Genomic DNA, 25,637 nt, shown 5'->3' on the forward strand with positions numbered 1-25,637 from the left:
GGGACCAGGAAAGAGAATATAAAAAGAAAGTTCTAGAATTACTTTGGCCTGGCTCAGGTTACTATTACTGTGACTGTGACCTGGTTACTTCATGCCCAGAGCCTCAGTTTCTACATCTGTACCTCGTGTCGGAGTTGTGAGGATTAAATGAGATGATTGGTGTTATTGCACGTAAATTTCCTGACAGGATAGAAGCTGTTTAAATGCTAGCTACAGAAAAACCTGCTAAAGGCGGAACCTGTGTAAGGTGGAAACCCATCTTAGAAGGTAAACACAAAAATATTTTCCACTAACAGAGAGCGATGGAAAAGTGGTAAAACTGCACCCTGTCAAAGGTGGAAAACTTGCAGGAGACCTGTAAAAAGGCAATCCTGTGCGTTCCTGCTCTCACAGGTTTCACTGTATTATTGGTAGTACTGTTGCTATCCCTGTTCCTTTAGCCACCATTGGATCTGTCGCACACATGCTGGCTGCTTCTCTGCTTGGTAAAGAATATTTCAACTATTTTGCATTGTCATGTACTTGGTCCTGGAAGTGGGCAAGTCGGAGCAGAGTGGATCTTCCACCAGGGACCCTGCTCCCAGCAGGGCTCAGCACATTCCCTGTGGAGACTCCACCCTGTGTCTGTCTCTGCAGCTGTCGTTGCTCAAAGTCTGCTGTGGAGCTCTGGAGAGCTGTTCTGGGTGTCTATTTACCAGCAGCTCCAACCTGGGAGAGGGATTTCCTTAGAGCCAGAGAGAGGTCCCAGGGTTTTTTTCTAGCTCAGAATGGGGTGTAGGGGCATGCTTCTAAAAGGATTCTCAGCATACTGCCCCCTTCCTGCCACCTACCTGCTCTAAACCTGGGAGGGCGGGTGGCATGCCGAGCTGGATGATGGTAACGAAGGAAGCATTGATGGAGGGCCTGCTAAGGGCCAGACACCAAAGAGCCCCTAAAACCAAAAAGACAAAAAAGCAAAAAGCAGTTGCTTGTCCAGTCAGCTCTGACTTATGGTGACCCCCATGTGTGTCAGAGTAGAACTGTGCTCCATAGGGTTTTCAATGGGTGATGTTTTGGAAGAGAATCACCAGGCCTTTCTTCTGAGGTGCCTGTGGGTGGACTAGAACCTCCAAAATTTCAGTTAGTACTACCCAGAGACTAAAGAATCCCTCCGAAAAACCCAAACTCATTGCCGTTGAGTGGGTTCTGACTCATAGCGATCCTACAGGACAGAGTAGAACTGCTCCATAGGGTTTCCAAGGCTGTAAATCTTCAGGGAGGCAGACTGCCACATCTTTCTCCCTCAGAGGGGCTGGTGAGTTCAAGCTGCCAACCTTTTGGTTAGCAGCTGAGCACTTAACCACTGCGCCACCAGGGCTTCTACGGACTCTTAATTTTATTTAGTACTTGCCATAACCTTAATGTGGTAGACCCTGTTGGTGTCTGTGTGTTACAGATACGAAGGTTGTGCCTTCCCCTCACTAGGGTGCTTAGGTTTTGGCAGTTCAAATCCACTGGCCGCTTCTTGGAACCCTGTGCGGCAGCTCTACTCTATCCTGTCGACTTGATGGCAATAGGTTTGGTTTGATTTGGATTTACCTTTGACTGTCTTTTCCCCCTTCAATCCTGGAAACTCCCAGGAGGGCTGGATGGGGACTTTTCATTGTCATAACTTCCCCAGGCCTTCTGGCAGAAAAGTCAGGGGATGCTGTTGAATGCATGCTGTGTTTTTAACAGCTGTGGCAGAGATGCTTATTGCTGGGCCTACCATTAGACCAAGGGGCCATGGAGCTTTCTGAGTAAGAACCTAGAGTCCCATATGCCGGCAGCGTTCACCTTCTCCATCTCAATTATTCTCACACTAACTCTGTGAGACAATTGTTAACGACCCCATTTTACTGGTGGAATTGAGGCACCAGAGCCCGAGGGTGAGAAAACTGGTGTATGGAAGAGCCACGATTTAAATTTAAGCCCGAATCTGTCTGATTCCCAAACTCAAAGCCCATCCCATTATACTCTAGGAGAGAACAAAAAAAAAAAAAAAAGAGAGAAAATCAAATCAGTTGCTGTGGAATTGATTCTGACTCCTAGGGACATCATGTGTGCAGAGTACAACTGCTCTGCCTTAGTCATCTAGTGCTGCTATAACAGAAATATCACAAGTGATGGCTTTAACAAAGAGAAATTTATTTTCTCACAGTTTAGTAGGCTACAAATCCAAATCCAGGGCGTCAGCTCCAGGGGAAGGCTTTCTATCTCTGTCGGCTCTGGAGGAAGGTCCTTCTTGTCAATCTTCCCCTGGACTAGGAGCTTCTCCATGCAGGAACCCTGGGTCCAAAGGACATGCTCTGCTCCCAGTGCTTCTTTCTTGGTGGTATGAGGTCCCCACTCTCTGCTTCCTTTCCTTTTATCTCTTGTAAGATAAAAGGTGAGGCAGGCCACACTCCAGGGAAACTCCCTTTACATTGGATCAGGGATGTGACCTTAGTAAGGGTATTACAATCCCACCCTAATCCTCTTTAACATAAAATTACAATCACAAAATGGAGGACAACCACACAATACTGGGAGTCATGGCCTAACCAAGTTGACACGTATTTTTGGGGGAAACAGTTCAATCCATGACATGCTCCATAGGATTTTTAAGGCTGTCACCTTTCAGAAACAAATTGCCAGGTCTTCTGAGGTGCCACACTGGGTGAGTCTGAACCACCAACCTTTCGGTTAGTAGTCAAGCACTTAACCATTTTTGCCATCCCGGGACTCCGTGCTCTAGGGCCAAACCCGTTGCCATCAAGTCAATTCCGACTCATAGTGACCCTATAGGATAGAGTAGAACTGCCCCATTAGGTTTCTAAGGAGTGGGGTGGTGGATTCGAACTGCCGACCTTTTGGTTAGCAGCTGAGCTCTTAACCACTGCGCCACCGGGGCAGGCGTAGGCAAATTAGGGTCCACCTGCCCCCTGTTTTGGTACATTCCTAAAGCTAAGAATAAGAATGGCTTTCCATTTTTATTTTTATTTATTTTTTTGTTGTACTTTAGATGAAGGTTTACAGAACAAACTAGCTTCTCATTAAACAATTAGTACACATTGTTTTGTGACCTTGTTTGCCAACCCCACACGACACGTCAGCACTCTCCCCTTCTTGACTTTGGGTTCTCTATTACCAGCTTTCCTGTCCCCTCCTGCCTTCTTGTCCTTGCTCCTGGGTTGCTGTGCCCATTTAGTCTCATTTTGTTTTATGGGCCTGTCTAATCTTTGGCTATGACTCGGAATCGACTCGATGGCAATGGTTTTTTTTTTGTAATCTTTGGCTCCAGAATGACTCCAGAATGACTTCATTACTAAGCTAAAAATGTGTCCAGGGCCATACTCTCGGGGTTTCTCCGGTCTCTGTCAGGCCAGTAAGTCTGGTATTTTTTTTGTGAGTTAGAATTTTGTTCTACATGTTTCTCCAGCTCTGTCCGGAACCCTCCATTGTGATCCCTGTCAGAGCTGTTGTTGGTGGTAGCTGGGCACCACGTAGTTGTGCTGGACTCAGTCTGGTGGAACCTGTAGTACTTGTGGTCCATTAATCATTGGGACTGATCTTTCCCTTGTGTCTTTGGTTTTCTTCATTCTCCCTTGCTTTGGACAGGGTAAGACCAGTGGAGTATCTTAGATGACTGCTTATAAGCTTTTAAGACCCTAGACGGTATTCATCAAAGTAGAATGTAGAAGATTTTCTTTATAAACTATATTATGCCAATTGAGCTAAATGTTCCCCGAGACCATGGTCACCACAGCCTTCAGCCTACTAATTTGGTCCCTCAGGGAGTTTGGATGTGTCTATGAAGCTTCCATGACCTTACCTTGGACAAGTTGTGCTGGCTTTCCCAGTACTCAGTACTGTCGTAGCCTTCACCAAAATTACTACTTATCTCTTGTAATCTATTGTATCTATTTAGTGTGGGTTTCCATTTTTAAATGGTTGAAAACAAAGTCAAAAGAAGCATAATATTTCATAATACCTGAAAAATATTTGAAATTCAGATTTTAGTGTCTGAAGTTTTATTAGAACACAGCGACGTTCATTCATTTACATATTGTCTATGGCTTTTCTTGTACTATAGTGGCAGAGTTGAGTAGTCTTGACAGAGTCCATGTGTCCAACAAAGCCTGAAATACTTACCATGTGGCCTTCTACAGAGAAGGTTTGCTGACCCCTGCTCTAGGGCTTCTCTGAAAGTGCAGAATTTCAGAGGTGAGGTGGAGAAGGACAGGTGAGGTGTTTGAGGGCAGGATGGGATGGGGCATAGTGAGAGCTATTGTTAGTTGCTGTTAACTCGGTTCCAACTCATGTTGGCCCCATGTACAACAGAATGATCCTTGTAATTGGACAATATTCTGTTGTGGTCCATATGGTTTTCATGGGCTAATTTTTGGAAGTAGCTTACCAGGCCTTTCCTCCTAGTCTGTCTTCATCTGGAAGCTCCACTGAAACCTGTCTACCATGGGTGACCCTGCTGGTATTTGAAATACTGATTGCATAGGTTCTAGCATCATAGCAACATGAAGGCCACCACAGTATGACAAACTGACGTATGGTTGATGGACAATAAGGGGTAGGCTGGCTAAAGCCAAAGGTCCCTGTAAGGAGGCTGAAGATGGGTTGCTAGTTCCTTTCTCTGATAGGTTTTCATTTAAGCCTCTTATCTGCTGTTGGGGAAATAGAATTAAAAATAAAACCTGACTCCCCACAAAGGTAGGAGAGAATGAAAACAATTTTATTATTGAATAAGCATCGAACCAGAATGTGATGCATCCCAGGCAATCCACTAAAGAGACTGCAAAGATGGAAAGAAATCTCATCCTTTGTATAGCCAAGTAGATGCAACCCATTTCATACACGTTCTCAAGGTAAACGGTAACTAGTCCTCAAATAAGAGGACTTGACAGCACCTTTTGTCACACATTGTTTATCCTAAATTCACCTGGTTGTTGGGGCAGCCACCAGTGTTTGTTAACTGTCTTTATCCAAAGGAAAAATAAACTCATGTCTTTATGACCAAAAACCAAAAAAACCAAACCCGTTGCCGTTGAGTCGATTCTGACTTATAGCGACCCTATAGGACAGAGTAGAACTGCCCCATAGAGTTTCCAAGGAGCGACTGGTGGATTTGAACTGCTGACCTTTTGGTTAGCAGACGTAGCTCTTAACCACTAAGCCATCAGGGTTATGACAGGAGGTACTTTTACAGCTTGGGACCCGCCCAAGTTAGGCTGTTAGCCTCCCACAGAAGCTGTGAAATAGAAGGCTGTCTTCCTTACTAATTACATTGCAAAGAGATGGCCCCCAAGTCCTAGAGGAAACATTCCTGGGTTGTAAAACTGGCAAGAAGCCTGTTTAGCCTTTCAGGAAGATTTCTCAAAAGAGGTTTTTTAAAAAAAGAAAAACAAAAAAACAATTACAAGTTTTCTAAAGTAAATGCTCTAAGAAAAAGGGAAGCAGGGAGGTGTCTCTGTTTTTGCATCGGGGAAAATTGTTCAAGTATATGGGGTTCCTGGGTGGTGCAAATGGTTAACTCACTAGGCTGCTAATAGAAAGGTTATAGGTTTGAGCCTACCCAGAGGAACCTTGGAAGAAAGGCCCAGTGATCTACTTCTGAAAAATCAGCCATTGAAAACCATATGGAGCACAGTTCTACTCAGACACACATGGGGCTGCCATGAATTATAGTTGATTTGACTGCAACTGGGTTTTTTTTTTAACATTGCCCCATCCCCCCATTTCTGGGCACGGATCCTTGTGGGAATAACGAACTCATTGTCTTATCTTCTCACCATTTCTGTGTCTTATTTCCTCCAGTGGGTCGCTAGCATCGATGTGGTAGAGAACGAAGAGGCCAGTGCTAGCATCATCGTTAAGATGACAGACTCATTTACTGAGCAGGCTGACCAGGTAATTTCAAAAAGGCCCCAGCAAGCACTGGGGCAGGGGAACCTGGAGAGAGGTTTCTGCTGGCTCTGTGTCCTTCCTTTTTGAAAGTATTGTTTCTCAAATTATGAAATTGAAAAAAATACAAAGAAGGTCATACATTACCCATCATCCATTTATAGTTAGCCCACTGTTACCATTTCAGCCTGTTTTCTTTGCTTTTTCTATGCATACTCAATATTTGGTATTTTTTACAAGTTAAGATTGTATTTTATATTTTATGGTCACTTTTTTTTTTTTTTTTTTTAAAACTTAACATTATAATTTAAATACTTCTCCAGATCACTTTAAAAAAAAACAAAAAACACTCTCTGTGGACATTGTGATTTTTCATTTTTTTCATTTTCTAGATTGGCCATGATATAATTTCCACTTACTGTACATTTAAGTTTTTTGCAGTTTTTTTTTTTTAAATTGGGAAGGAGAGTACCCTTGGTCATGATTTGTAAAGAAACCTTGGAAGGAAATATACCAGAATGTTAGCTGTGGGCAATGAAGCTCTGGGTAATTTTAAAAACCTTTTTCTATTTTTCTTTATTGTTTTATTTCAGAGGTGCTTATGGTCCCCACCCTTTAGAATGTTCATCAGAAGATTTTTGTGCTTTACAAAAATCACATTGAAATGTAGGTGGGCTTAACTACCTAAAATGCTCATCATAGTTGCTGCTGCATCTACTTTTCAAAATGTTAATTGTGAAGTACTGTAAAGTGACTTAAAAAGAAGAGAAAAATAAAAATAAAATAAATCTATGAAGACACTAGCCTGTTAGATTTATCTTGCAGTTTATGGATCCTTTCACCCTCTCTTTTTAAGGTGACTGCTGAGGTCGGAAAACTCTTGGGTGAAGAGAAGGTGGACGCAATCCTTTGTGTGGCTGGAGGATGGGCCGGGGGCAATGCCAAGTCCAAGTGTGAGTTTTCTGAGTTAACCGGCTGACACCAGCTGTTTTTCTGTATGCCTCCCGGAATCTTCATAATAACCCTGGGATGCAGGGATTAAAAAAACCCCAACCTGTTGTTAGTGTGTCCACTCTGACTCACGGCAGCCTTGTGTGTGTCAGAGTAGAACTGCGCTCCACAAGGTTTTCAATGGCTGATTTTTCGTAAGCAGATTGCCAGGACTTTCTCTGAGGCACCTCTGGGTGGATTCAAACCACCAACCCTTTGGTTAGCAGCCGAGTGTGTTAATAATTTGCACCATCCAGGGACTTGTAATCACCCCTCTGGGGTGCTCCCATGGTGCTCATCAGCATTTCTCCAGTTACTTCATTTGGGGGTTGGTCTTTCTGCTAGACTGTGAGCTCCAGGAGACCACGACCTGGCTTGTTCTTGCTTACTGCTGTGTTCTTATACCCTGGCACAGGGCCTGGCATGGTGCAGGCCCACAAGTAGTATAAACTGAATGATTCAATGAATGAATGACTGAGTAAATGACTGTTTGGCCAGTCTAGCAAGTAAGTTAACGGTCCTCTTTTATTGGCTAAAACTTTACCAGTTGACCAGTTAGGAAGTTGAGACTCGGGTGATTACACGGCCTGGATTCGAACCTGCATCTCTCTTACCTCCAAGCCCTGTGCTGTTTGTGTCAGACTTTGTTGTAGACAGGGACTGGGGGAGTGACAGTGCTGTGAGTGAGTCTTCCTCTGAGTGTGGAGCTGGGTGGGGTTCGGTTTCTTCACTGAGAATTGTGAGCTGAGATATTGTTTTTTCCCTCAGCTCTCTTTAAAAACTGTGACCTGATGTGGAAGCAGAGCATATGGACGTCCACCATCTCCAGCCACCTGGCCACCAAGCACCTCAAGGAGGGAGGCCTGCTGACCTTGGCTGGTGCCAAGGCTGCCCTGGATGGGACCCCTGGTAAGCCTTCATCTGCCTGTCTCTGAAATGGGAATGCTTGAATGTTCACCAGGGCTGCCAGGTATTTCCGTGACAGGGGGATGGTTAAAGAAAACACTTAATTGCCAAGGTGCTTTCCAGTTGTACGGATTTTGCTTCCTTTTAGGCCTTAATCTTTTTAGCGAGCAGGGTCCTGGTCCTCTCATTTGTATTTGTCCTTGTGTTCATGGTTGTCTTGGTTATCTAGTGCTGCTGTAACTGAAATACCACAAGTGGATGGCTTTAACAAGCAGTAGTTTATTCTCTCACAGTCTAGTAGGCTACAAGTCTGAATTCAGGGCACTGGCTCCAGGGGAGGGCTTTCTCTTTCTGTTGGTTTTGGGGGAAGGTCCCTGTCATCAATTTTCCCTGGTCGAGCTGCTTCTCAGCACAGGGACCCTGAGTCCAAAGGATGTGCTCTGCTCCTGGCACTGCTTTCTTGGTGGTATGAGGCCTCCATGTCTCTGCTTGCTTCTCTCTTTTATATCTCAAATGAGATTGACTTAAGACACAATCTAATCTTGTAGATCTCATCAACATAACTGCCACTAACTCCATCTCATCAACAGCATAGAGATAGAATTTATAACATATAGGAAAATCACATCAGATGACAAAATGGTAGACAATCACACAATACTGGGACTCATGGCCTGGCTAAGTTGACAGATATTTTTGGAGGACACAATTCAGTTTATGACAATAGTGGTTAAGGAATATTGTAATCAGGTACCTCCTGCCCATCTGGTTTATTTGTCTATGATCCACATAGGAAATGAATGGTGGTGCGGTAGATATTAATTAATTGTTGTGAGTTGCAACTGGCTCTGACTCATGGCAACCCCATGTACAACAGAATGAAATGTCCAGTTCTGTGCCATCTTCACTATCATTGGTATGCTTGAGTCCATTGTTATGGCCACTGTGTATTTTGAGTGACTTCCAGCCTAGGGAGCTCACCTTCCAGCATTATATTGGATGATGTTCTGTTGTGACCCATAGGGTTTCCATTGGTTAATTTTCAGAAGTATACCCACTTCTCACTTATTGACATGGTTAGGTTCCAAAGACCAGGTTGTTATATGAAAATCATCATTATGTGAAAACGGAGGATGACCACATCAGCTCACAAAATGGAGGATGGCTACATCATTACATAACTGCCAAATTACATCATTACATAACTGCCAAACCACTGAGAATCATGGCCCAGCCAAACTGACGCATAACCTTAGCCATCACAGCCAGCGTTACTCTCACCTTACACCGTGGTATTTGTTACTGCCAGATGTATGTCATTAATGTGCAAAATAGTTGGATAATAGATTTTTTCACTGTTGTCATACACGCGAAATGGCAGATAACAAGATAGTCGATAAGTGAGGAGTAGGTGTAGATTGCCAGTCCCTTCTTCTTAGTCTGTCTCTGTCTGGAAGCTCCGCTGAAACCTACCTACCCTGGGTGACCCTGCTGGTATTTGAAATACTGGTGACATACCTTCCAGTATCATAGGCCAGGGATCACCAGCATGCAAGCCACCACAGTATGACAAACTGACAGATGGGAGGTGGATTCATTAGTTAATAAACATGTATTGTTGTCATCATACTGTGTTCAAATGTCATAGCTCAGCAGCTCAGCAGCTGGAAATAGCTTGGGTTTTAGAATGAGAGAGGCTGGAGGTGGATTCTTCACTTTAGCTGTGTGTCCTTGAACAAGTTATTTGATCTCTCTGAGCTACCATTTCCATAATTGTAAAATAGTGACAGCATCTACCTTGAAGAGTAGTTGTAAAGTTTTAGAAGCATTAGTATGTGCAGCGTGCCCAGCAAATGGTAGACACAAACACATAGTCGGTCTTATGATACTGTTTTCACCCTTTTCATTTCATACATATTCCCTTAATCCTGGGGTCGGTGGCTTTATTATCATTTTAAATTTATAGGTGAGGAAAGTAAAACTCAGAGAGGTTAGGTAACTCATCTGGGCTCATGCAGTATGTCATCTGCAGAGCTGGAACCAAAACTCTGGTCTTTTGACTCTAAATAGCGTACTTTTTCCACTATATCATGCAGACCTGAGTTTCCGTTGCATTTTTCCTCCCTTTGGGATAAACCCAAACCAAAAAAATAAACCCACCACCACTGAGTTGATTCTGACTCATAGTGACCCCATAAGGTTTCCAAGGTCGTAAATCTCTGTGGAAGCAGACTGCCACATCTTTCTCTCGTGGAGCTGTTGGTGATTTCAAACCATCTACCTTTTGGTTAGCAGTTGAACGCCTTAACCACTGCACCACCAGGGCTCCTTTGGGATAGGGCTAAAAGAATTTAAGAGGGGAGGGAGTGTAGGGAAGGGGGGTACCAGGAGGTAGAGAGTATCTACCTCCACCACCCATGTTAAACTCTTCTTAAAGAGGAATCAGTACTTTTTCTTTTGACCTCTTTAGAAATGGTGGAGAGCTTGACCCACTGTATCAGTTTCTTGTGACTGCTGTAACAAATTACCACATACTTGGTGGCATAAAAACAGTAGAAATTTATTCTCTCACAGTTTTGGTGGCTAGATGTTTGAAATCAAGGTGTCGACAGGGTCACTCTCCCTCTGGAGGCTCGGAGGGAGAATCCATTCCTTGCTTCTTTCCTAGTTTCTGATGGCTGCAGGCAGTCCTTGGCCTGTCACTCCAGTCTCTGCCTCTGTCTTCACATGGCCCTCTCTTCTCTGTCTACTCCTTTTCTGTCTCATATAAGGACACTTGGATTTAGGACCCACTCAGGTGATCCAGGATGCTGTCACCTCAAGATCCTTAACTTCATTACATCTGCAAAGACCCTTTTCCAAATAAGGTCATAGTGACAGGTTCCGGGGAGTAGGATGTAGACATATATTTTTGGCGGCTACCAGTCAGCCCGCTACACCATTACGATGATAGCTTCATGGATGAGAATCAGCATAGAGCGGATTCCCAGGAGGCAGAGCTCAGTCACATCCCTGCTTTCCTGCTTGTCCACTGTTTCTGACACCAGCTGCTTGGGGCTAAATCAGACCTTACAGGTTAAGAGGACACCTTTCTTGGGTTAGTTAATTCGCTGGAATGACTCACAGAACTCCTGGACGACTTTGTTGTTGTGTGCCATCAAGTTGATTACGACTCATAGCAACCCTACAGGTTTCCTAGGCTTTAATCTTTGTGGGAACAGATTGCCAGGTCTTGTCTCCCACGGAAGAGCTGGTGGGTTTGAACTGCCGACCTTTCAGTTAGCAGCTTAGCATTTTATTATAGTAACTAAAAAAGCAAACCCAACCCGTTGCCATCAAGTCGATTCCAACTCATAGCGACCCTATAGGACAGAGTAGAACTGCCCCATAGGGTTTCCAAGGAGTGGCTGGTGGATTCAAATGGCTGACCTTTTGGTTAGCTAGCCATAGCTCTTAACCACTATACCACCAGGGCTCTTTTATTATAGTAAAAGAATATAAATTGAAATCATCATAAGAAAGAGATGCACAGGCGAGGTCTGGGAAGGTTCCCAATGTGAAGCTACCATGTCTTAGAGAGGGCACATCACCCCTCCCTTCACAAACGAGGAAGCTCTCTGAGCCTTCTTGTTCTGGGCTTTTATCAGCCAGTCCTGTATGATAGGCTAAATCATGCCTCCTGAGGCTAGTTGATATCGACCTCCCTCGCTGATAAGTCTTTTCTGGTCTGGACAGCCCCAGCAGTCAGCACAAATCCTCGGGTGTGGCCTGGAAGATCAATGCACATCAGTTACTCCAAAGATTATATCTCAGGAACCAAGGTCAAAGACTACCTTATTTAGGGTAAAACTAGGTCCTTTACCCCACAACCACCTTTCTCAATTTTAACTCTGAGGCTCTTACTAATAAACAATTTCTTGCCATTCTCTTTGTTTTATTACATTTCTCAGAGCTTATGAGTCCATGGCTCTTGCAGTAAATAAAGCTGTGCAAACATTGGGTGTTTGTTCGAGTGAAATCTGCTTTTTATTAAAGGTGACAGCAGAGGAACTAGGCAGTAAATACAGAGATGAGTAATAGTTTGACCTTTAAAAAGAGAACCCCAGGACTGAAAGACTTATTTTTTTGAAGGATAAAACAGTCTCCTACTTCCCTTTTTATATTTTATGTACTGGTTTGTAACGATTCATCTTTGTTTAAATTTTAAAACAGTGGTTAAGACCGCAGGCTCTGGAACCACACAGGCTGGTTTTCTATCGTGGTTCTGCCACTTACTTGCTGTGAGGTATTTGGCAAGTTGCTTCACCTCTCTTTGTCTGAACAAAAGGGGAAAGATGTCATGACCCAAATAAGTTGGCCAACATTTGATCTGAGAGCTTAGAGATGAACAAATTTAATGACATCTGAAGCAAGAGTGGGTGTATAAAAGTGAGGAGAAAATAATAGCTAATATTTACCATTGACCTTTCTAAGTCACTAACATCTAGTAAGATATTTACAAGTCACAGCAACTCTATAAAGAAGGTATTATTACTAATTCCCAAAGGTCAGCAGTTCGAATACACCAGCTGCTCCTTGGAAACCCTATGCGGCAGTTCTACTCTGTCCTATGGGGTCGCTGTGAGTTGAAATCGACTCGACGGCAACGGGTTTGGTTTTTGTTGGTGTGTGTATATATATATATGTATGTATGTATAGTTCATATCTTGCAAATGATCCCCCTTACCCACATTCTATACCCAAGGAAGATGTTGTTCTGCAAAATTAAGCCATCAGGGCTCCTGGTTGCTTGTTTTTGCCTTCATCAGCTTCTCTGCCCTTGTATCATGGAATGGAATGGAGGGTGAGCCCTGGGAGCTTTGCTGGGGAACTGGGGCTGGATTAAGGCGCACCCATGCACTGGTTTATTTTCAGTCACTGCATAGGTTGTTATATCTTCGTTATGCTGTTGGCTTCCTGCCTACGATTAAACAGAAACCAGGCATGGTGAAACATTCTTCTTGTGTTTCTAAATAACTGTTTAAGACCTTGCCCTGCTTTTGCAGTTTGAGGTTGTTGAACCATTTTGGTGATTGGCTCCCTGGCTGGGATGTGATCCTTCCTGCCCCTGCCCCAGTGGACCTTTGATGCCTCCTTAGTGTGTTATACTTTAAACAGCACATTTGCCGGGGTGTAGGGAGGTGGCTGACCTCTCCAGAAGAAACAGTGATTTTCTGAAGGAGGAGAGGCATTTACGGGGATTGTTCTTGTTGTTGTTAGGTGCTGCAGGTCAGTTCTGACTCATAGTGACCTTATGTACAACAGAACGAAGCACTGCCTGGTTCTGCGCCATCCTCACAATCGTTGTTATGCTTGAGCCCATTGTTGCAGCCACTGATCAGTGTTCTGCTGCTATTTGTAAGGTTTTCACTGGCAAATTTTTTCAGAAGTAGACCTCCAGGTCCTTCTTCCTAGTCTGTCTTACTCTGGAAGCACTGCTGAAACCTGTCCACCACGGGTGACCCTGCTGGTACTTGAAATACCAGGGGCTTGGCTTCCAGCATCACAGCAACACGCAAGCCACTACAGTCTGACAAACTGACAGATGGGTGGTGGTTACAGGGATTAGCCATTCTTTTGTTTCATTTATTGAGCACTTGTGGATGGTTGCTATGGAGGGAGACCACAGAGAAGAAGGAGACTCTGTTCCTGGCACATGCCTGTGGGGCAGATGTATTAGTGTCCTGGGGCTGCCATGATAAAGTACCATACACTGGGTGGCTTAGAACAACATAAATTTATTACCTCAAAGCTTTGGAGGCTGGAAGTCTGAAATCAGGGTGTCCACAAGGTTGGCTCCTTCTGAAGGCTCTGAGGGAAACTGTTCCCTGTCTGGCTTCTGGTAGTTCCTGGCAATCCTTCGTGTCCTTGGCTTGAAGAGGCATCATTCCATCTCTGCCTCTGTCTCCACATGGCTGTGTCCCCTCTGTCTCTCTCTGTGTCTCTTCTTCTCTCTTATAAGGACAAAATTCATTGGTTTAGGACCCACTTTACTCCAGTAAAGGAGCCCTGGTGGCACAGTGGTTAAGCACTCGGCTGCTAACTGAAAGGTGGTTGGTTTGAACCTACCAGCGGCTCCGTGGGAGAAAGAGGTGGCAGCCTGCTTCCATAAAGATTTCGGCCTTGGAACCCCCATGGAGCAGTTCTGCTCTGCCCTACAGGGTTGCTATGAGTCGGAATCGACCTGACGGCAGTGGGTTTGGCTACTCTGGTATGATCTCCTGTGAACTTAAATCTGCAAAGACACTATTTCCAAATAGGGTCACATTCACAGGAACTATGAGTTAGGACTTCAACATATCTTTTTGGGGGACACAATTCAACCCATAAGAATTACTCTGCCTGCCTAAGTCTTGGTTTCCTTAGCAGTAAAAATAAGATCAGCCTCATGGCTTTTATGATAAATGTTAAGTGCTAGGCACAATGTTATATCCCTTCCCTTCTTCTCTCCATAAATGTCCATCCTACTCTGACCTCTTCTCTACCTTGACCTGGTGTTCTCCAGGCCTCTGTGGAGACCATGTTCTTGGAATCTCATGGCCAGCAAGGCCACAGTCCCCAGACAGCCCTCTTTCTTCTTGTTCTTTCTCCATTTTAGGGGTTGGAGAAGGCTGAGGGGACTTTGCTTGAAAAAGGAGAGCCAGACCCAGTTTATAAAGCTTTCAGGGAATAGAGAGATGCTCAGAAGTTTCCTCATTTGTCTTTGTTTCCTAGTGTTGCTGTACCAGAAATACCACAAGTGGGTGACTTTAAAGAACAGACATGTATTTTCTCACAGTTCTAGAAAGTACAAGTCTGAATTCTGGGCGTGGCTCTATGGGGAGGTCCTCCCTTGTCTATCGCAGCTTCTGGTAGCTGGCACTTTTGGAGTGTCTGGGCTGTAGATGCATCTGCCTCTGTAGTTGTCAGATTGAGTCTGTCTTCCTGATGTACATGCTCACTTCTGTGTCTCATCCACTCTTTTTACAACTCAGAAGGGGTTAGGTTTAGGACACACCCTACACTGATATGGCCTCATTAATATAATGAAGAAAACTCTTCTTTTTTTTTAATTTTTATTGTGCTTTAGGTGAAAGTTCATAGCTCAAGTTAATTTCTCATACAAACATTTATATATGCATTGTTATATAACGGTTAGTTACTATCCCTAGAATGTGACAGAACAGTCCCCCTTTCCACCCCAGGTTTCCCGTGTCCATTCAACCAACTCCTATCACCTTCTGCCTTTTCAGCCTGCCTCCAGACAGGAGCCACCCTGTTGGTCACATGTATCTGCCTGAACCAAGAAGCACACTCTTCATGAGCATTATTTTATGTTTTATAGTCCAGTCTAATCTTTGTCTGACAAGTGGGCTTTGGGAATGGTTTTAGTTCTGGGTTAACAGAGAGTCCTGGGACCATGCCTTCTGGGGTCCCTCCATTCTCTGTCAGACCATTAAGTCTGATCTTTTTACATGAATTTGAGTTCTGCTCCACATTTTTCTCCTGCTCTGTTAGAGAAAACCCTATTCTTAAACGGAATTGCATCTACAGGTATAGGGGTTCGGGTTCCAACACGTATCTTGCAGGGGACACAGTTCAATCTGTGACACCCTCCTTGCTGTCACTCTGGCAGCCAGTGGTAACCAAGCTGCTTTCTCCATTTTCCAGGGATGATCGGCTATGGCATGGCCAAGGGCGCTGTGCATCAGCTGTGCCAGAGCCTCGCAGGGAAGAACAGCGGCATGCCGTCGGGCTCGGCCGCCATCGCTGTGCTCCCGTAAGTGGCTGGGGCTCAGTTGCTGTCCTCCCCTCCCCCACTGCTGAGTGTTAACATTTGTCTGAGAGTCGCTGTCTACCAGTGACTTGCATGGGCCATCATACAGGTTCTAAAATCACCAGAGCCCCTTAAGATACTTCTGCAAGTTCGATTATCCTGGGCTGTCCAGAATGGTTGATTTGCTGGAGGGGGGGTTCTGTCTTTCTTGCCTCTTCCTTGTTTACTTTCCTCCCCTCCATCTTTTCCTTACTTCCTTTAAAAGTAGTTTACACATTTTATTTTAATACTATCAAAGTCGCAGTAGTTATGTTCTATAAGGACAAGGTTAAGTGCTTAGCTGCTAACCAGAAGGTTGGAGGTTTGAACTCACTCAGCTGCTCTGCGGAAGAAAGACCTGGCAATCTGTTCTTGGAAAGATTCCAAAAAAAACCCAAACCCGTTGCCGTCGAGTTGACTCCGACTCATAGTGACCCTATAGGACAGAGTAGAACTGCCCTGTAGGGTTTCCAAGGAGCACCTGGCAGATTTGAACTGCCGACCTTTTGGTTAGCAGCTGTAGCTCTTAACCACTACACTGTGGCCTAGGAAATCCTATGAGGCAGTTCTGCTCTGTCCAGTTGGGTCGCTATGGGTCAAAATCAACTTGGCAGCACCCAACAACAACATGTTCTGTAAAGTCCCCACAAACACTGAATTAGTAAATACGAAACAGTCTTGTTTGACCTCAGCTGAGAATGTAGGGGTGGGGCATCTCAACTTTTTCCCTAATCTGCACATGCACATGGAATCCCTGGGTGGTACAAATGGTTCACTCACTTGGTTGCAGACTGAAGGGTTGGAGGGTCAAGTCCACCTGGCTGTACTTTGGAAGAAAGGCCTGGTGATCTGCTTCTGAAAAATTAGCCATTGAAAACCTGATGGAGCACAGTTGTACTCTGACACACATGAGGTCGCCATGAATCGGAGCTGACTTGATGGCAGCTGGTCCTGGATATATGAGCATGTCCATGAGAGGGCCCTGAGTATTAATTTTTGGGTTGGGAATAGGAGAATTTGCAACTATGGAACCCATGATTAATGAGGATCAACTGTATATAATTCTGTTTTTCAAGTTATTATAAGGTTGGTGTGAAAGAGGGACTCTGTTTACTCTGTGTGTGTGTGTGTGTGTGTGTGTGTACACGTACGGGGGGGTACTGGCAAGTGTGGCAGTGTCGGGGGAGGATCCACAGAGAATATGGGAAACTACGGGAGATGTTTCCATTAGTGATGACAGGGAGGTCCCTAGTCAGCTACCCGAGCAGAGCCAGCTTGGGTTTGCAGGTTGAGCATTCTTTCTTGCTGGAGGGCTTCCAGCACCAGCTTGCTAGTCTCTCACCAGTTGTGGTATGATATGCTGGGATTGCTTGAGGTACTGGACTGACAATGTTTTCGTTATCTTGTGCTGTTATAACAGAAATACCACAAGTAGATGGCTTTAACAAACAGAAATTTATTTTCTCACAGTTTAGGAGGATAGAAGTCCGAATTGAGGGTGCCAGCTCCAGGGGAAGCCTCTTTTCTCTCTCTCTTTCAGCTCTGGGGGAAGGTCCTTGTCATCAGTCTTCCCCTGGCTCTAGGAGTTTCTCAGTGCAGGGACCCTGGGTCCAAAGGATGCACTTCACTCCTGGCTCTTCTTTCTTGGTGATAGGAGGTCCCTCTCTCTCTGCTTGCTTCTGTCGGCTTTTATCTCTTATGGGGCAGTGAAGGGTGATGACTCACCCTAATCCTACCTCATTAACATAAAAAACATAACTGAATCCTCATTAACATGATCTAATCTTGCCTCATTAACATAACAGACAGCTTACTCCCAAATGGGACCATAACCATAGGCATAGAGGCTAGGATTTAGACCACATCACAAAATGGAGGATAATCAGATCATAAAATGAAGGACAACCACACAATACTGGGAATCATGGCCTAGCCAAGTTGACACATATTTTTTGGGGGACACAGTTCAATCCATGACAGATGGACTTTCCAGTTCCCTTTCATTTATGAGGTTCTGTGACCCTGTGACCTGGTCCTGAAGCTATTTAAGTGATTCCTGAGAACTGAATGTTCTTGACAGATTTGTACATATCTCAATTCTGTATCCTCTTGCAGAAAATCATAAGGTTTCATGGGATACAGCCATAAAACGAGGGATGAGGCTGCCTTTTCCCATAATTAAAGGAATATTATTACACTTAAAAAAGTTCTTAGAAATGAGTGTGCTACTTTTTAGAGAGTGAATGAAGGCTTAAACAACAAAGCCATTTATTTTTAAAAAGAAGCAAAATGTAGCTCTTCCATCTTGTTCTGCTCTGCCTAAAGGGAGAGTCACAGGGCACTCAGTAAATTACACTCGATGGGATCTTGTTAATGTGGATGCCTGTCTGGCATGTCTCTGGCTAATCTTGTTGTCTTATCTCCCCCAGTAAATGTTGCCCTTGATCCTGAGGCTCATGGTGGTGACGCTGAGTGTTTGCATTTTCCTGGCCTTTGGAGGGGCCTTCTGGCTAGAGCAGGAGGACAAGTGGTTGTTACTAGGAAGATTATGTACAAATAACAAGCTTATCTCTGTTCAATGCAGGGTTACCCTGGACACCCCGATGAACAGGAAATCGATGCCTGAGGCCGACTTCAGCTCTTGGACACCCTTAGAATTCCTAGTTGAGTGAGTATCATGGTGATGACAGTGACTAAGCAGTTTCCAGCTCCTTTTCTCTGCCTTTATAGGCTTGAGGACAAGTCTGTGTTCTCTTGGGTTATCAACATGAGTGGTCTTTGTGAGGTTACCAGGCTCCCTCATGGAAGCTGGATTTGGAGATGATTACAGAGTTGAGGGGTTAACAGTGGTGACTCCAGTCCAGGCTCCCCCACTCATTAGCCAACCATCCTGAACACTTTATTTAACTGCTTTGGGCCTGAGTTTTCTTATCTGTGTAATGAGGTCTGTAGTGTTGTTGTTAGCTGTCGATGAGTCAGCCCACCACTCTCAGCCCACCACTCGTGGCCACCCCAGGCACAATAGAATCGGACTGTTGTAATTCATGGAGTTTTCATTGGCTGATTTTTGGAAGGAGATCAGAAGGGGATCTGTCTCAGTCTAGAAGCTCTGCTGAAACCTGTTCAGCATCGTAGTAACATGCAGGGCTCCACTGCCGCCTACAATAATGCTAAACCCCAAAACCAAACCTACTGCTGTTGACTTATAGCGAACCTACAGGAGAGAGTAGAAGTGCACCATAGGGTTTCCAAGGAGTGGTTGGTAGATTTGAACTGCCGACCTTTTGGTTAGCAGCCAAATACTTAACCACTGCACCACCAGGGCTCCAGTAATAATGCTGGGAGGATTGAATGTGGCACTGCTTGTCAAGTGCTTGGCACGATGTCTGATCCATAGTAAGTGCTCAGTAAACATTTTCACTGTTAAGGAAGAGCTGCCCTGTATAAACCACAACTGATTTAGGTTGAGTAACTGGTGCTCAGTAAACTTCAGCTCTTACTAATGTCATTTTCACTGTTAAGGAAGAGCTGTCTATAAACCACAATTGATTTAGGTTGAGCATTTGGAGTCACGTGTCTGAATTATGCCAGCCACACACCCACGGAGGGTGGGCTGTGACGAGTGTCCTTTGTTCCAGAAATCATATTCACCCATTTGTGGTATTTGAAAACTCTCCTGAGAAATTGGCGTAAAGTTTAGTCTGCAATGTCTGTGAGCACATTACCTTCTTTGCTGTTCATAGTTAGAATGGCACTCTGTCACCCACTTCAAACAGCTGGAGGTGAAGGTGATGCAAGACAATTAAAACATGCATAGCTAATGCACATACCCCTGTTGTTGTTAAGTGCCATCGAGTCAATTTTCGACTCATAGTGACCCCGTGTGACAGAGCAGAACTGCCCCCTTGGATTTTCTAGGCTGTAATCTTTACAGAGGCAGATTGCCAGATATTTCTCTCACAGAGTGGCTGGTGGGTTCCAACCGCCAACCTTTCGGTTAGCAGCTGAGCACCTAACCATTGTGCCACAAGGGGTCGCTATGAGTTGAAAATCGACTTGACAGCACCTAACAACAACATACCCCTACAATCCCAAATATGATTGGCCTCCTTCAGGACACCCCCTCGATAAGCTCTGCCTTGTCCCCAGAGATAGTGCCATGACATAATATAGTCCTTTAGGGATTTTTAGCAACACTTGTTTTATGAGTTCATGTAACTTCCCTGGGCTTGTTCAGGCCCCAGTGCTGGAGCTTGTAATGCCCTGATGGTTAAAAATCAGCTCTGGTCTAGGTTACAGATTGGTACCAAAGAGTATCCCAGCAACCCCTGAGCGCTTTCTGATTATAGGAAGTCCAAAGACCCAGCTGACAATTGTCAGAAGGGTTGGTGTACTCAAGTGTAAGTGTTTTGCATTTAAAAAATGGTCAGTTACTTACTGTTATACTTTGTGAATTTATTTTGTCTATTTTAATTCCTATCTGCCTATAGGGAGTCTTCTCTGATTCCCCCAAGCAGGGTTAGTTGTTAAATGTCACCATTACTGCATTTAACATATTTTATTCTAATGATTTGTTTGTTTTTTTTTTATCTTTTTTCCAATGCTTTGCACAGCTGCGGGTGCCCAGTAAATATTTGCTAAATGAATGAGTTTCTTCTCCCTCTCTCTTTTAAATTTCTGGGAAGCTAACATACCAAAGGAGCCCTGGTGGCGTGTTGGTTAAGTACTATGGCTGCTAACCAAAAGGTCAGCAGTTCGAATCTACCAGCCGCTCCTTGGAAACCCTATGGGGCAGTTCGCCTCTGTCCTATAGGGTCGCTATGAGTCAGAATCAGCTCGACAGCAACAGGTTTGGTTTTTTTATTTTAATATACCAAAGGGGTGGTGGCCTCTGGTCTTGGGGGCTGGCAGTCAGGAGTGAGGGACTCACACAGTATGCCTTTTTATATACCTTGATTTTTTTTTTTTAATCACATGTATGTATTACCTACTTTTTTTTTTTTTTAAAAAAAAGCAAACCCCTTAAATACTGTCCCATACAACTTTCTCAGAGTTTGGGAGAATTTGGAAGTAATTCTAGTGCCCCCCACCCATTGTCTGGGTGTGGTTATAGAAAGTGAATGAGGACCCTGGGGACGTCCTGCTCTTCACTTGGGGCCTGAGGTCTGGGGGTTCCTTTTTTCAGGGCTCTAGAACACACCAGTTCCAATTCTGTCCCCTCCTCCCTCCCAGTAGAATGTGGCCCTGGGCCGGTCACTCTCTTGCTCTGAACCACCATTTCCACAGTCTTAGCATATTTAACGGAGTCCCTGGGCAGTGCAAACTGTTAACATGCTTGGCTGCCGAGAGATGCCTCGGAAGAAAGTCCTGGCCATCTACTTTTGGAAAATCAGCCATTGAAAACCCTATGGAGCACAGTTCTACTCTGACACACATGGGGCTGCCAAGAGTTGGAGTTGACTCGATGGCAGTGGGTGTGGATGTTTAGCATGGGGCTCATCCCCCCATCGGGGCTGGTGGGGATGTGAAATGATGGGATTTTCATGGACAAACCCACAACAGTACACATAGTAGGTGCTCAACAAATGCTCCTTCTCTTTGCTCTTTGCTCAGAGCATGTTTGATCATTTGTTTTAAGAACAGTAAATAAAAGCTGGCTTGGGTGTCCATGATTGTGGCTCTGCCCATCCAGGTGCAGGCTGTTGAGAAAGTAGCCAGACCAGCACGTGGGACCAGAAACTTTTTCTTTGCGGGGAAAGTGAGGGTCAACCAATTGGTCAAATCACCTTCCCCCAGTCACCAAACTCTCCTGTCTCCCTGATGACAACCCTAATAATTAGCTAATGCTTGAGTGATTATTACCTGTCAGCACTATTTTAAGCACAATACTGTATGTTATACCTGTGTTATTTAAATCTTCAGAGCAGCCCTGTGGGGCAGGTACTACTACTGTTGCCATTTTACAGATGAGGACACTGAGGCACAGAGAGGTTAGGTAACTTGCCCAGGGTCACACAGCAGGTGAGTGGTGGGGGCACACTGTGCCCTTGTCCACTACACTCCTCTGTGATAAGCCATGGGAGGCGTGTTCAGCTCTTGTTTCATGTTTCAACTTCCTCCCTGCCTTACATGGATACCTGTCAGTGCCTTCTGTATGCCCAGCCCCAGGTCAGGTGCTGGAGCTAGGGAGTTTTAGCCTTCCAGGATATCAGTCTAGTGGGAGAGACAACCTCAGATAACCAAGAAAATGTGGAAACACAGAGGAAAGAATGACCCTCTCCACCTTTAGAGTGGAGGGAGCTTCCCAAAGAAGGGACATTTGAGCTGGGCCTCAGCCTGGGAGAATGAGTAGGAGTTCACCAAGCAGAGAGAATGACCATGGGAGGGACGGTGGGAAAGGGCATTCCAGGCGCAGGAACCTCAGGAGCAAAGCAGCAGAAACGAGGTGCATGTTTAGGGAATAGCACGTGGCCCGGAGTGGCTGGGTAGTTGAGTGTTGGGAGGAGTGTCAGGAGATGGGGCTAGAAAGCAGAACCCCAAAGAGTTGGGACTTAATTCTAGTGCACTCAGTTGATTGAGTCCACCCAGAGGTGCCTCAGAAGAAAGTCCTGGCGATCTACTTCAGAAAAATCAGCCACTGAAAACCCTATGGAGCACAGTTCTACCCTAACACACATGGGATCACCATGAGTCAGCATTGACCCAATGACAACTGTTTTTTTCAGTATACCAAAGTATAAAGTATTGTGCATATGTCTTCCTCTTAAAATTAACTAAAGTCTTTCTTCTTAATCATTTAAAATCATGTTGTTGTTATTAGTTGCCGTCGAGTCAATTCTAACTCATAGTAACCCCACATGTACAGAGCAGAACTGTGCTCCATAGGGTTTTCAAGGCTGTGACCTTTTGGAAGTAGATTGCCAGGCCCGTCTTCAGTTTGGAAGTAGATTGCCAGGCCTGTCTTCGGAGGCTCCTCTGGGTGGGTTCGAACCTCCAACCTTTTGGCTAGTAGCCGAATACTTAACCATTTGTGCTACCCAGGAACTCCCACTTAAAATCCTACCGCCATATTATAAAGAATTCCACAATGTGGAAACATCCCAAAATGAAAGCTAAAACCATGCCGAATCCTGCCTCTCAGAGATTGGAATGAGGAAAGTACTGGAATCATTGGGGACTTGGGTGTGTGTCCATGACACGTAGTGGGTTCATCACAGCTGTTACTGCACCTTGCGTTTCCCCCAGGCCATTGATGTGAGTATAAGCATGTGTCCAGATTCTCCACTTTGAAAATTTAAAGCTCCTCTTCTTTGCTCTAGAACCTTCCACGACTGGATGACAGGGAAAAACCGACCGAGCTCTGGAAGCCTTATCCAGGTGGTAACCACGGGAGGAAAGACGGAGCTCACGCCGGCATATTTTTAAGGTTCATCTCAGTGCCTGCGAGGGGCCTGCCGAACAGGTCATTGACCTATTTCCAGGTGGTCACAACTGGCCCTGTGTTTTCTGTAAACCTGTTCCTGGTATGAGATAGTGAGTCTTATTTTTTTTGTTGTTGTCGAATGTGCATTTAGAGCATTGGTGGTGCAGTGGTTAAGAGCTATGGCTTCTAACCAAAAGATTGACAGCTGGAATCTACCAGGCGCTCCTTGGAAACCCTGAGGGGCGGTTCTGTTCTTTCCTATAGGGTTGCTATGAGTTGGAATCGACTCAATGGCAATAAGTTTTTTGGGAACGTACGTTTGCTCTCCCAAGACAGTGTAAAATGTTTATGGGAAATAAAAACGTGTGAGGGTGGAGGCTTACAAATGGCATCCGTCAATGTTCACTGTTTAGCTCCGGAGGTCTGTGAATGGCCCCTTTGTAATAGCGTCAGGCCCTGTTTATTTGTTTATCTGTCCCTTACTGTGGCTACCATCTTGATTTGTTGGTATGGGGTTGTTTGGAGGCTGAGTTATTTTAAAAATATTATGTTTATGTCATAGATGTAGTTTTTGCAGCCTTGAATGAAACTGCCTTAAAACTCCTCTAGTGGTGTAAGTAAAACCCAGTGGACTTTGTCCCTGTGTCCTTTTTCTGTGCAGATGCCAAGTGTCCCCTGGCCGAGGGCTAAGACCTCGCATGTGCAAGAGAAGTACTTGTGATTATTTGAAGTTTTTCCACCGAATAAATGTACTTCATTTATTGTGTTGTGTTCTTTAATCAGTATGGTACACGCAGTCAGCATTGTCGTTGTTGTTGTTAGGCGAGTCAGTTCCCACTCTTGGTGACCCTACGCACAACAGAAGTCAACACTGCCTTGTCCTGCGCCATCCTCACAATCGTTGCTGTGCTTGAGCCCATTCTTGCAGCCACTGTGTCAGTCCATCTTCTTGAGGGTCTTCCTCTTTTTTGCTGATCCTCTACTTTACCAAGCATGATGTCCTTCTCCAGGGACTGGTCCCTCCTGGTAACATGTCCAAAGTATGTGAGAAAAAGTCTCGCCATACTTGCTTCCAGGGAACACACTGGCTGTATTTCTTGTAAGACAGACTTGCTTCTTCTTCTGGCAGTACATGGTACATTCAGTATTTTTATGCAGTGGTCATAGATGACTGTAATAAAACCATGGACTGCTAGAGGTCTTTTAGTCTGGTGTTCTCAAAAGAGGATGGACTCAAATTTTGAAACAAGTTTTTTCAAAACAGTAACATAGAGTAACGTTCTCTCTTAAGCGTATCAGGGTCTGAGGGTGGTGGGATGGCCCTGTGTATTTAGAAAAAGCTTATCCATGACACAGATACAGGCTGTTTTGGCTGAGAACTTGTGATCTAATCCAACCCCGTCATTTAGTAGCCAGTAAGTTGTAGAACTAAGCCCAGAACCTGTCACCAGATTGCCACTGTTTATAAAGGCCTTTACCAGGTCATTTCTTTCTTTCTTTTTAAAATCAAATGAAACTCAAATAACATAAAATTAACCATTAACCATTGTTGGTTGTCGTCAAGTTGACTCTGACTCATGGTGACCTTATGTAAAACAGAGCAAAACGTGGCCTAATCCTGTGCCATCTTCACGATTGTTGGTATATTTGAGTCCATTGTTGTGGCTGCTGTGTCAATCCATCTCATTGAGGGTTTCCCTTGTTTTTGCTGACCCTCTGCTTTACTAAATGTGATGTCCTTATCTAGAGACTGGTCTTTAACTACTATAATTATTCCCAAGGCAGACACTTAATAATCCTAATTAAATATTTGCCAGTCCAACCAGATGAAAAGGAACATGTTCACCCACCAGTTTTTGAATGCTATATTGAATAAATGCTATGTTGAATAAATAAATTTACTGAATAAATAAATTTCTTATCTAATTTTAAAAATTTTATTGTGGTAAGATATATAACAAAATTGGCCATTTTAACCATTTTTGAGTGTACGATTCAGTGGCATTTAGTACTTTCACAGTGTTATGCAACCACAACCTCTGTCTAGTTCCATCACCCCAAAAGGAAACCCTGTACCCGTTAAGCACTTATTCTCCATTCCTTGGCCCCCCTGCCCCCACCCTTTCTCATCCCTTGGAAACCACTGATCTGCTTTCTGTCTCTGTGGATTTAACTATTCTGGATATTTCATATAAATAGAATCTTACGATATGTGATCTTATGTGACTGTCTTCTTTCACTTAGCATGTTTTTGAGGTTCATCCATGTTGTAGCATATATCAGTACATCATTCTATTTTTGTTGTTGAGTACTATCCCCTTGTATGTATATGCCAGAATTTGTTTATTCATTCATCTGTTGATGGGTGACTTGGCTATTATGAATAATGCTGCTACGAACATATGTATGCAAGTATTTGAGTACCTCTATTTAATTCTTCTGGGTATTGTGATGGTTAAGGTTGTGTGTCAACTTGGCTGGGCCATGATTCTCAGTGGTTTGGCAGTTATGTAATGATGTAGTTATCCTCCATTTTGTGATATAATGTAATTACCTGCATGATGTGAT

At 44.3% G+C, this 25,637-nt stretch overlaps 1 protein-coding gene across 1 annotated transcript; it reads left to right on the forward strand.

The window, feature by feature from the left end:
- Window positions 1-858: 858 nt before the first annotated feature.
- QDPR (quinoid dihydropteridine reductase) lies at window positions 859-23,888 on the forward strand. Its single transcript, XM_004375167.2, has 7 exons — window positions 859-876; window positions 5,830-5,922; window positions 6,773-6,869; window positions 7,675-7,815; window positions 15,502-15,610; window positions 18,231-18,314; window positions 22,966-23,888. The coding sequence occupies exons 1-7, from the start codon at window positions 859-861 to the stop codon at window positions 23,069-23,071; spliced, it is 648 nt and encodes a 215-aa protein (XP_004375224.1). The 3' UTR covers window positions 23,072-23,888.
- Window positions 23,889-25,637: the final 1,749 nt, after the last annotated feature.

Source organism: Trichechus manatus, unplaced genomic scaffold (assembly GCF_000243295.1).
Source record: "Trichechus manatus latirostris isolate Lorelei unplaced genomic scaffold, TriManLat1.0 scaffold00034, whole genome shotgun sequence".
NCBI classification, from domain to species: domain Eukaryota; kingdom Metazoa; phylum Chordata; class Mammalia; order Sirenia; family Trichechidae; genus Trichechus; species Trichechus manatus.

What these genes read in the sequence shown, in the direction of transcription:
- QDPR (XM_004375167.2), top strand. An exon ending in TGCCCTGGATGGGACCCCTG is followed by an intron (nt 7,816 to 15,501) that starts GTAAGCCTTCAT and finishes TCCATTTTCCAG; the next exon opens with GGATGATCGGCTATGGCATG. An exon ending in CCCTTAGAATTCCTAGTTGA is followed by an intron (nt 18,315 to 22,965) that starts GTGAGTATCATG and finishes TCTTTGCTCTAG; the next exon opens with AACCTTCCACGACTGGATGA.